Consider the following 12029-nt stretch of genomic DNA (forward strand, 5'->3'; position numbering starts at 1 on the left):
TCCATGAACTCCAACAATATTCAATATTTTGAAACATTTTTCGTTTTTTATTTCATCCAAGTAACACTCAACAAAATTTGATACGCCAAAAAAATAGGAATAAATGTTTGCTGCGTATCACGAGCTAAGTAGCTGGTTAATACTAGATGAAAATTCATAGGCTACTTAAAAAATGGGGAAAAAAAGAGAACTTGCTAGCTTTTAAAGATGTTAAATTTTTTTATTTATTTATTAACATGGATATTCGACTGAGTTTATGCGCATTTTGACTAATCTCACGACTCTTGAAATTAACAACCATATAAGTCTCCAGTAGCCATTATATTAGCAACTACAGGGCTCGAACTTGAAACCATAAAAAAAAATAAAACCTTTGATTCTAAACTCTTACTACTGAACTATCTACTAAAAAGTTAAAGATATAAATATCTTGCTTACCAAGGCTTTGGTGAGAGATTATTAGGGAAAGAAAAGGAGTTTTGAACAGAGTGGGGGAAGTACTTCCAATCTTTACCGAACCACCCATCAGCCATTCAGACCTAACTATCCATGTTAGGTTACATTATTATGAGGACAGGTATATATTACAGGCTTTGTGACATAACAAAGAAAACATAATTCAAATTTATGTCTTGGAACCATATTTTTGATAACCTTGAAGCCTTCGTTTAAAATTAATAATGCAATATATTTTTTAATAAATTTATTATTAAATGATAAAATTAAAAAATAATAAATTAAAAATAATTAAAAGATATAAAAAAAAAACATCATATCAGTAAGTAAACTCATCAAATCTATAAATCGGGTAAGTTGAGTTAGTACGTATGAGTCACTTGGATTATAATTTGTTTTTTTTTTAAATTATTTTTTTATTTAACTATATGATAACAAAAATAAATGATTGGTGAAATCAAACACCAACTCCATATCACGATGGTTTTTTTAGACTGGGATAACCTCATAAAAGGTGAAGTGAAACCAATTATGAAATTGAATTTCTAATTAACTCAGTATTTAAGAATGAAATAAAAAAAAAACTAATTTTAAAAAAATTAAACTTATCTGGCCTGCAAATCAAGTCCCAGCCAAACGTGTGAATAGGTCCATAATTTTTTTTTTAACTATATGAGAAAAAAATAGATGATAAAAAAATCAAGTTCAATTAAAAAAAAACAATCCATCAAACTCGTAAACCAGGGCAATCCGATTTACCTTAGCAAACTTGCAAACCATGCTAACCTCATAGAAAGGTAAAATAAAAGGAAACAAATTATAAAGCCAAATTCTCAACCATCTCAATATTTAAAAATGATAATTTTTTTTTTAAAAAAAATTATAACAAAAATTCAAGAATAAAAAAAAAAGTAAAACATTGTGGATTACTATTGTCATTAACAGTGCAATGTGTGTGGGTGGACAATAGTTTCTTCACACCCTTTAATTTTTGTTACTTTATAAAGTTTAATAACATGACTTTAATAAAAAAAAAAAACTATTTTTTTAATTATATGAGAAAAAAAATAGACCATAAAAAATCAATAATAATTAAAAAAAAATATAACCCACCAAACTTGTAATCTGGAACAACCTGAGTTATCTTACCAAACCCGTAAATCATGCTAAACTCATAAAGAAAAAAATAAAAAGAAGCAAATTACAAATCTAAATTCTCAACAATCTCCAATTTAAAAAATGAAATTGGCGAAAAAATATTTGAAAAAAAAGAAAAAAAGCAATAGTAATCCACAATGAAATGAGTATTGGGTGAACAATAATTTCTACATATTCTTTAATTTTATTATTTTATAAAGTTTAATAACATGATTTTTTTTAAAAAAAAATTTTAATTATATGAGAAAAAAAATAGACTATAAAAAAAGTCAAGTTCAATTAAATAAGACAATCTACTGAACTCGTAAATCGAGGCAACCTATATTATCTTGACAAACCCGTAAACCACGATAACCTCATGTAAAGGTAAAATAAAAAAAAATACAAAATTAAATTCTTAACCATTATAATTTTAAAAAATAAAATCAGTAAAAATAATTTTTAAAAAATCATAAAAAAAATTCAATCAATCCGGCGGTTTGACAGTGTGAAGGGCGTTGTCATAAATGATTTCAATAATTCATATGGCAGGACACACTCGGACATCATTTATAAGCGCAAACATTAGAAGATGAACTCAGCATAAGACACCGTTTCAGATCTGAATCGAAAAAGGTTTGTCAGCTTCACTAACTGCATGGCTAAAAGCTACTACTGTATAGACTTGGGCACATCCTCTTTAAAGATCTAGCACATCACTTCCACACAACAGCTCCGACTACAACTCAATCGTCCAGCGAGAGAGAGAAAGACACTGTGTCTCTCTGTTAATTTCTGGTTTCAATCAAAACGGCAAGAACAAACAGCTACGGCCTCTCTATCTCTCGGTATCATCTCTCAACGTGCACACAATTCCTACCACTCAAATCAGAGTATTAGATTTGAGGCCGGACGCATGGTAATCATCCCAGGTAAATGTAAGATGAGTAGGGCTGATGCAATCAGCATTCTTTCCAAGTTCCCATCACTTGCTGCAGGAAATTTCCATGCTTACGATGCGCAAACCCAAGTATCAAGAATTTAATCAACAAAATGCAAAACAGATTTTGAGTCAATTCCTTCAAAGTTCTGTTCCATCATGGTTTTCAGCTAGACAGAGGTTGCCCTAAAAGCTAAATAGATAACATGTAGAACCTAGAGGATGTTTAGTGCTATGGTAAAGAATTTAAAAAATGTTTAGTGCTGTGGTTGAATTGTAGTTTTGTAAAAACAAAATTAAAAAATAATTGTTTCAAATTATTTTTTATGGTTTTGATATATTAATATATTAATAAAAATATTATTTTAATATATTTCAACAAGAAAAGATTCTCAGAAACAACACTATTAAACACCCCTCGGTAATCAAGCACAACTTTTCCTCTTCTTCATACACTTTCTCACTAATGACAACTCAAACCTTGCTGATCCATTGATTTCCTCTTCACTGTCTTCACTATCCAGCACAATTACTGATTCGGCAACTGGTGAGTCTCCCCCACTGGACTCAATCCCCTTATCAATTTTCCTAATTTGATGTTGGATAGACTGCTGCTTCTGGAGAGTATCTGGAAAGAGGTTCTGCGAGTGCAAAGGCAACCTGCTATTATCCTCATTGCTCCCCTGCAATTGAGTGAGAGGACCCAAAGATAGTTTCTGGCTAATCCCAGTCTTCTTTGCAGTTTGAGGATTTGAAAATGGAAGCTCGTGAATTGGCACAATATTCTCTTCGTCATCCTTTTCTTGTCCCTGTGATGAGGTTTTAAATCCCAAACAAAGCTTCTTACTAACCAGCGGTGGCATATTACATCTTGCATTGATGGTGGTATTATCAATTCCAATAAAAGAATCCCTACAAGGCAGTTCATTATGTTTGAAGGATGAGGCCACCAGCAAGGTCTCTGGAGTTGAATTAGAATGGGACTGAGAAGGCAATAGTTCAGGGGTTACAAGGATTTCCTCATTTATGCCATCATTTGTTTGGTATGCATCCAAAGCTCCAGACAGCATCTTATGGCTAACCTGACAAAGATTGTCTGAGCTTGTGCTTTTGCTGTCAAACGTTGATATCTTATCATGCTGCTTATGGAGTCGTTGCTCCTTACAGTTGCCAACGTGCAGCACTAGCAAATCCAAAGAAGTCATGGGAGCAGTTTGTGGGTTACAGAAGGATTGATATTGCTTTGGGTTTATATTCTGTGTGTTGTGTTCAGGGAATCTAACAGAGGATTCAAGAGACAACTTCTTTCCAATGCCACTTGGCTTCTCATATTTCACATTGTACTCTTCAGGCATAACAATCGACTCTCCCCCCTCCCCTTTTGTTTCTGTATGATTTCTGAAGTCAAACAGGAGGTCATGATTTCGCTTGTTATTCACATCTCCATCACTTCCCTTGTTACAAGTGGAGGTGGCAAACTCCAGAGACAGCTTTCCACCAATCCCACTTGGTTTCTCATGATTAGGAATGAAATCCTTATTTTGATTTGTCGACTCCTTGTCTGGTCCTTTAATTTCCACCTAGAGCAAAAAATTACAAATTCAAAAAGATCCAGATTTTTCAAAAATAATTTGGGAAAACAACCAAACAAATGCTACCATTGGGCTTGAATTTGTGTCACTTTGAATGTATTGAGTACTGCAGCTACCGATATTGGCTCCAGGCTTAGCATATTTCTCAGTCATGGCTTGAGCTCTTTGGTCAAACACCAGCCTGTTATATTTGTATTCTCTGCTCTGCATATTCATCCCCACACATCAGAAAATTGAGACTATTTTATTCAATATCACTGTCTGATCGATCTGTGTACATATCCACTTACAGCTTCACACATTAGGCCATCATCAGGATTTGGCTCACACAGCAACAATCCTATGCTTGTTAGCACTGTTGAAATGTTTAATGATGGTTGCCATGCACCCTGCTTGTGTACAAACACAAACCTTGTTATAAATAGGTTTGAGAGAAACCCTACAATTTCATTAAGACATCCATTGCCTATTGATAACAAAAATAAGAAGAAAGTTGAAGAAACAAATAAATTGAAAAAACCTCAAGAAATTTCTTGCCATCCATGATTTGTCTAACAGTACAATAATTGGACACTTGTCACTGCCCAAGAAATATAAAGTTCAGTTTTCTTGACAAATATCCTCCAGATCACTGTTCTTCATAGTTCATACCAAAGCTACAATAATGGCAAAAGGGACCGTGAAAAACTTGATTGGAACCTTTACGCTTTAAGAGTTAATTCAAACCAATGGACCAACAACTGACTTTACAGGCCAACTTCTTGCCGATTTCCATGAAAAATGGGAAGCCACGGGAGTACATACTTTCAGCCCAAAATACAGGAAAATTTTTATAAAATATCAGCACAAGTAGTTGTAACAAGCGGGAAGAACAACCGACCTTGTCAAAATGGTAAAATTACAGAATCAATAACTAGAAGCAAGCAACTTGAGATATTACTTTAGATTAATTCACATTTTATTTAACATAAAGTCCATTCAAAGTAGAAACATTAGATTTAATTCTTGAAAAAAAAAAAAAACCCATTAATAATAGTGATTAGCAGTAGAATTTGTCAATCTATCCTCATTTTTATATATACAAAAAAATATCCCAGAAAACAACACAAAGCGATCATGCTCAGAGAATTATATATTTCTAGGAAACCAAAAACAAACTTTCACTTTCGACAAAAGAGAAAACAGAAAAGAAAGGAAAATAAAAGAATTAGGGGGTGTGGGTAGGTGTGTGTCACCTTCGGGGGAAGATTAAGAATGTCAAGGCAAATTCGACCTCCGTTATCGATATTAGGGTGATAGATTGGCGTGGCAAAGGTCACACCTGGAGGCTGAAATGGGTACCTAAAAGTTTTTTAAAAAAGAAAAATTAAAAACCATCAGAATTCTAAATTACAAGACATAAATGCAAATAATACCTATCGGGTATTTGAATCTTAATGCTGAAAATCCCCTTAGCATATACACTCCCTTCGGGCCCTTCAATCTCTGCCCTAACAAAAAATTTGGTCAATGGATAACTCAAATTTTTGAGATTTTCGATTGGTTATATAACGATAATTAACTTACGGGCGTCGATAGCTGACAAAGAGGAGAAATCGGAGTCGGTGGAGAGAAAAGGAAAGGATGCGCCGGGTGGAGGGTCGGTCAGGAGGAGCTTGAGCTCCTTTTGCATTCGAAGATTGAGCCTCGCGGCTTGTGCCATTTCGCGATTTGCAGGTTCTCTTCTCTCTTTTTTTTCCGGTTTTGGTTTGGTTTCCGTGGGTTTTTGTTCATAACCTTTTATAATCTACAAGTTCTATTTTTTGTTTTCTTTTTATGTAATTAAAATAGAATCAAACAATTAATAAAATAAAACTAACCAATCAATCACACAAATCAATATCAATTTTTTTTTATTTGAAAGCTTGATGTGGAAAAAATAACAAATCTGTAATCTATCTAAAAACTTCCACTTTTACAAATAGTAAGATTATAAAGTATTTTTTTTTTAATTAAAACTAATGGTTACAATATTTAAATCTTTTTAAATAACCTTTTTTTAAAATACAATAAGATGAAATAAAAGGAGTTCAGAGAAATACTGGCAAAATTGATAACCTCATTTTATAATAGAACAACCAATTTAAACACTTTTAATTTTCAACCCAATCATACAAAATGAAGAGCTATATATTTATAATATATTATCAAAGTTTTTGCTCGATACAATGATAAATAAGTTATCAATACAAAATTTAACTGTCTGCTCAAGCTACCAATGTTTAAGCTCTCCTTTTCTTTCTTTCTTTCTTTCTTTTTGTTTGTTAGTATGACCTTAAATAAAATAGAGATAGCCCTTGTATATATGATAAGCCTTTTTTACTTCCTTTATAATGGTGTGATCCTCTTTAAATGGTGTGATACCCATAAAAAATCTCCCCCTCACACACCATGTGAGGAATTCACTATAACAACAATTATTTTATAAGCTTTAATTTGGTGGGCTTTACCAAGTCCACTTGTCTTTTATAAAACTAAAACTTCTCTTTCGATAGAAGCTTGGTGATTATATCTGATACATTATCATTGGTATGGATCTTCTCAACAACAAAATACTTCATCTTTATAGCATTTTATATCCATTGGTATCTAACCTCAAATTATTTTGATTGAGAGTGAAAAATAAAATGCTTACTAAGATGGATTGCACTTTATATATCAAAATGCAACACAAAGTTCATTTGCATTAAGTCAAGTTCAACTTTTACCCTCTTTTGTAAGAGTAATGTAATTAGCTTCTGTAATGGGTAATGCAACACATTTATAACCTTGATTTCCATGAAATTGCCCCTTGCAAAAGTCATTAGATACCTTGATATAAACTTTCTAGAATTAAAATCATCAACCATATATATGTATTTGTGCATCCACTAGCATATGTTTACCATTATCAAATATAAACTCAAACTAGAAGTGTTGTGAGATACACAAGTATCCATTTCATTATTAACCAATGTTCTTTGCTAGGATTGGAGAGGAATCAACTAACTATACCAATAACATGAGTTTTATTTGGCCTTATGAAAACTATGGCATACATTAAGCAATCAATTGTAGATATATAATGAACCTTCTTTATCTCATTTATTTCTTCATCACTTAAAGAAAATTATTTAAAAATTAGTTGAAAGTGACTTGCAAATAGAGAACAAATAGGTTTGGACTTACTCATGTTGAATCTTTTAAATACCTTTTGAACATTTCTCTTTTGAGATAACCAAAGTTTCTCATTCTTTTTATTACAAGTAATCTTCATGCTAAAAATTTATTTTACTGGTCCTAAGTATTTCATTGAAAAAGACTTGCTTGACTTTCCATTCAAGCTCTAGATCTTTTTAGCATCATAATCAATAGGTGAAAACAATAAGGTTACCATTAGAAAATCTTTTTATAAACACATAATGATCAAAAGTGGCACTGCCATAACCATGCTCTATCAAAAAAGAATCAAACTTCTTGTACCACTACATTAAAACTTGCTTCAACCCACACAAACTCTTCTTCAACTTAAAAACTAGTTGCTCTTTGCCTTTCACTTCAAACTCTTTAAGCTACTCCATGTAAATCTCCTCATCTAAGTCACCATGGAGAAAAGTAATTTTCATATCAAGTTATTTAACTTCAAGATTCAAACTAGCAGTTAAATCAAGCATAACTTGGATTGAAAACATCTTAACCATAAGTGAAAATATTTCTTTAAGTCAATACCCTTTTTTTAACCAAAACCTTTCATAACCAATCTTGCCTTATACTTTGGTTGTGAGCAATTTTCTTTAATTTTCAACTTGAACATTCATTTATTTTTGAGTGCTTTCTTGCCTTTAGAAAACTTTATTAACTTGAAATTATTGTTCTCGTGCAAGGATTTCATCTTTTCTTGTATGGCTTTTAGCTATTCTTTTCTCTTTTTATGTGACATAACTTCATCAAAACATTTTTAACTCTCCCCCATTAGTAACCAACATATACTTACGAGGAGAATATATGGTCTAGTGGACCTTCTCAACTATGACTCATCTAAAGCTTTTTTAATAACATGTTTATGAATAATATCATCATCATCATTAGTAGCTGGCTAAGGATCATTAACTAATGGATTAAAAGGAAAACCTATCATTATCATCATTTTTATCTCCTTTATGATTAAAAAGCATCAAAGGTAATTGTGGAGTAAGTCTTGAATCCAAATTAGTAGGAACAAAAATAGTAAATTCTATATTATCCTTTTATTAAAAGTCTTTAATGGTTTGATCTTCAAAAAATACTATATATCTACCTCTAACAACTTTCTTCTCTTTTGGATCCCTTAACCTATAACCAAACTTACCATCTTTAGAGCCCAATAAAACAAATTACTTAGTCTTGATGTTAAGATTAGAACTTTCATATCTAAAAACATGTACAAATACCTTGCAACTAAACACTTTTTAATATACATAAGAAACATATTTTCCTTTCTATACTCTATCTGAAACATCAAAATAAAGAGGGGCTGATGAAGAAAGGTTGATCATGGAAATTGTGATCTTTATTGCATCACCCTAAAAGGATTTAGGTAGTTTAGCATGAGAGAGCATATATATAATTCTTTCAATAATAGTTATGTTCATTCTCTTAGTGTAACAACCTGGCTTTTCAAGCTCAAAACAATAGTAAATTTATTTTTGTACTTGACACATTTCGTGTCGGTAATTGGCGAACCTATTCCCTTACATCATCAAAATACAATCCATACATCAATAATAATCAATATTTCATTTAAAAGTGAATCTTATATAAACACATAATATTCTGTTTGCATGATTAGAAGTTTACAATATAAAATATACCTACATAGACATGAGTTTGCATTCTTATCCTACTAATAGTCATCACGAACTTTAAACAAAAGGATATAATCATAGTTATACATTTAGTACATTGATTCATACAAAATACTTCATGATTTAGAATGAAACTACATGATTCCTTGTAAAAGTGGGTTCCCGTGTATTGGGTTTTTCTAGGCACTTCGTTGGTATGATTTCCTTGTTGCAGTACAAGCATTTATAAGAATGCAATTACTTAATAATAATAATAATGATAATAAATGGTCTGACGTTTTAATGAAGCATTAACATTATCTCATGTTTGAAGTGTGACATTTATAGTCCCTTCATCTACTTGATATGAAAAACTTGTAGTGCATATAGATGCACCAATTCTTGCAATTAGCCATAATCTCAAATCTGGCTATCCTCTCAAGGCATCATTTGTAGAGGTTAATCGTTCACTCACCCCGACCATCCACTTCAAATGCCATTAGCCAAAGCTAATCAATCGTTTGTCCCAGTCATCCATTTTGATGCCATTAGCCAAAGCTAATCATTCGTTTTTCCTGGTCATCTATTCGGATGTCGTTCACCAAAGCTAATCATTCATCTATCTCGGTCATCCATTTGGATGCCATTAGCCGAAGCTAATAATTCCTTTGTCCCGATCATCCATTTGGATGCCATTAGTCGAAGCTAATCAACCATTTGTCAACATTTAAACATTTGGCAATTTGATATCTGAACTAACACAATACGATAACATTCATGATAAAGTATTTCATTATTTAACATTATTAAAAAGGAAGGTGAAAGTTCCCTGCTGTTGCTGTTGCACCACGTCTTTGGTCTCTCCTTCAAATCACATGTTTATCTCATAAATTTTTCTCACTCAATGATATGTTTTATAATAACCATATCAAAAGCCAATAAGTCTTTCTTTTAGTCATTTCTTTATATTTTACATTTTTTTCATTACACCTATTAATATTATCGTTCTTTGTCCAACCATAGTTATCATTATTTTTTTTTATAATTGAACTGTTACTATTTAAATCTCGAATTGTTATTGTCCAACTATTATTGTTTATACATTGGACTGTTACTATCCGACCTCTCCTTAGATTATTAACTATATCTAGAGTTATAGAACTCCATTTTAAGCGAGATTGGTCTTGTTGGAAAGCTAAGACCCGAGGCTATAAGTTCTTTGAAGAAAGATAACCCAGTTCTGCCCTCAAGATAGTCAAAATTATTAATCAACAAACATTGGATTGTTATTGTCCAATCGTTACTGTCTCGACATCGAACTGTTATTGTCCGACCTCTTTTTAGATTTTTAACTCTATCTAGAGTTATAGAACTCCATTTGTAGTGATATTAGTCTTGTTGGAAAGCTAAGACATGAATCTACAAGTTATATGAAGGAAGGGGAACCCAATTATGCCCCTAAGATAATCAAAATTGCTCGTCAACAAACATTTAATTGTTACTGTCCAACCGTTATTATCTTAACATCAAACTGTTACTATCCAACCTCTCCTTAGATTTTTAACTATATCTAGAGTTATAGAACTTTGTTTCAAGCAAGATTAATCTTTTTGGAAAGCTAAAACACGAGGTTACAAGTTCTCTAAAAGAAGAAGAACCCAATTTTGCCCCTAAGATAGTCAAAATTGCTTAACAACGAACCAGACTAGCCTTATAAGGTCTGTCATGACCTAGTCTCAGTTGGTGACCCATAACTGGAGTTCTATAACTCCAAATTAAGTAAGATCAATTTTTTTAGTTAGGAAACATCCAAAACTATAATTTCTATGAAGGAACCAGATCCTAATTCTCTCATCCTTATACCCAAAATCTCTTTGAAAGTCAAGAGACGAAACTGTCCAGGTTCGCCAACCTTTCCATTTACACACAACACATGAAGTTATTTAATTTTAGCAACTAATTTTTTCCAGGTTATTCAACCCTAATCCAGACATCAATTCATAATTGACTTTGAAATGACTCATAAGACCATATTTAGAACACCTTACCCGGTAAGAATTAAGGTTTCGATCTTCAACTCTCTCATTTTCTTTCTAATGACAACCAACCCTCCCTTTTTCTCTTTTTGTTCAAATTTTCTTGTTAATCCTTTGCCCACAAGTGTTTATTCTACCTATAAACCTTAATCTTGGATGGTTTCTTGAAATTTTGGTGTTTCTCTCTTGATTTGTAAAAGTGGATACAAAAAACTCTCTTTTTTCTTTCCTTACGGTTGATGCCAATTCTTTTTTGGTGAAGAGAGGGGTATTTATGCTTTATAATTATTCTTATTTGCATCTAGGCCTTATTTTCTTTAAGTGTATTATTCCCCCCCACATCTACTTCTTATAATTAAGTTATACCTCTTTTCTTTTCTTATAATTTCACCCCACAACTTTTAGTTTAGTTTATTTTCTTTAATTTAATACAACCTTAATTTTTTCTCGGGGTTTACACTTAGCCACTCTATTTTGTTGTGGAGTCTTTGGAAATGTCTTCTCCACCTTAATACCATTTTTCCTATAATATATCTCAAAAAGGTATTTTATATTCATCATCATTGTCAACTCCAACACATTTAAGATTTTTACCAGTTTCCCTTTCAACTATAGCATGAAAATCCTTAAAAGATGTCGAACACCTAATTTTTGGATTTCAAACAAGTGGCCCAAAATTTTCTAGAATGATCATTAATTAAAAAAAAAAAAAACACAGAGTGCCTCCAATAGACTTATCAATCATAGAGCAAACATCAGTTTGAACCAAAATAAGAAAATATGATCTTCTATATGAAGATAATTTTTGAAATGCAACTATATGTTGTTTATCATCTAAATAATGAGAACAAGTGTTCAAGTTCATAATTTTTAAGGGAAGATAGTTCTTATCAAGGATGTTGTTTCACGTATGCGGCATCGCAACATTTGTTCTCTCAAACTAGAATTGTAACACCCCCTACTTACATGTGGTCAACTTATTACAACACTTATATGTGTGTGTGTATCAAAATCCACTCAATTTAAA

The 12029-nt window shown here is 31.9% G+C and overlaps 1 protein-coding gene across 1 annotated transcript; it reads right to left on the bottom strand.

Moving 5' to 3' along the window:
• Positions 1 to 2879: 2879 nt before the first annotated feature.
• On the bottom strand, positions 2880 to 5916 carry LOC118048045 (uncharacterized). The gene is made up of 6 exons (XM_035057561.2): positions 5692 to 5916; positions 5541 to 5610; positions 5361 to 5466; positions 4416 to 4514; positions 4192 to 4329; positions 2880 to 4113 (listed from the first exon to the last, which is right to left on the bottom strand). The coding sequence occupies exons 1-6, from the start codon at positions 5825 to 5827 to the stop codon at positions 2959 to 2961; spliced, it is 1704 nt and encodes a 567-aa protein (XP_034913452.1). The 5' UTR covers positions 5828 to 5916; the 3' UTR covers positions 2880 to 2958.
• Positions 5917 to 12029: the final 6113 nt, after the last annotated feature.

Source organism: Populus alba, chromosome 6 (genome assembly GCF_005239225.2).
Source record: "Populus alba chromosome 6, ASM523922v2, whole genome shotgun sequence".
NCBI classification, from domain to species: domain Eukaryota; kingdom Viridiplantae; phylum Streptophyta; class Magnoliopsida; order Malpighiales; family Salicaceae; genus Populus; species Populus alba.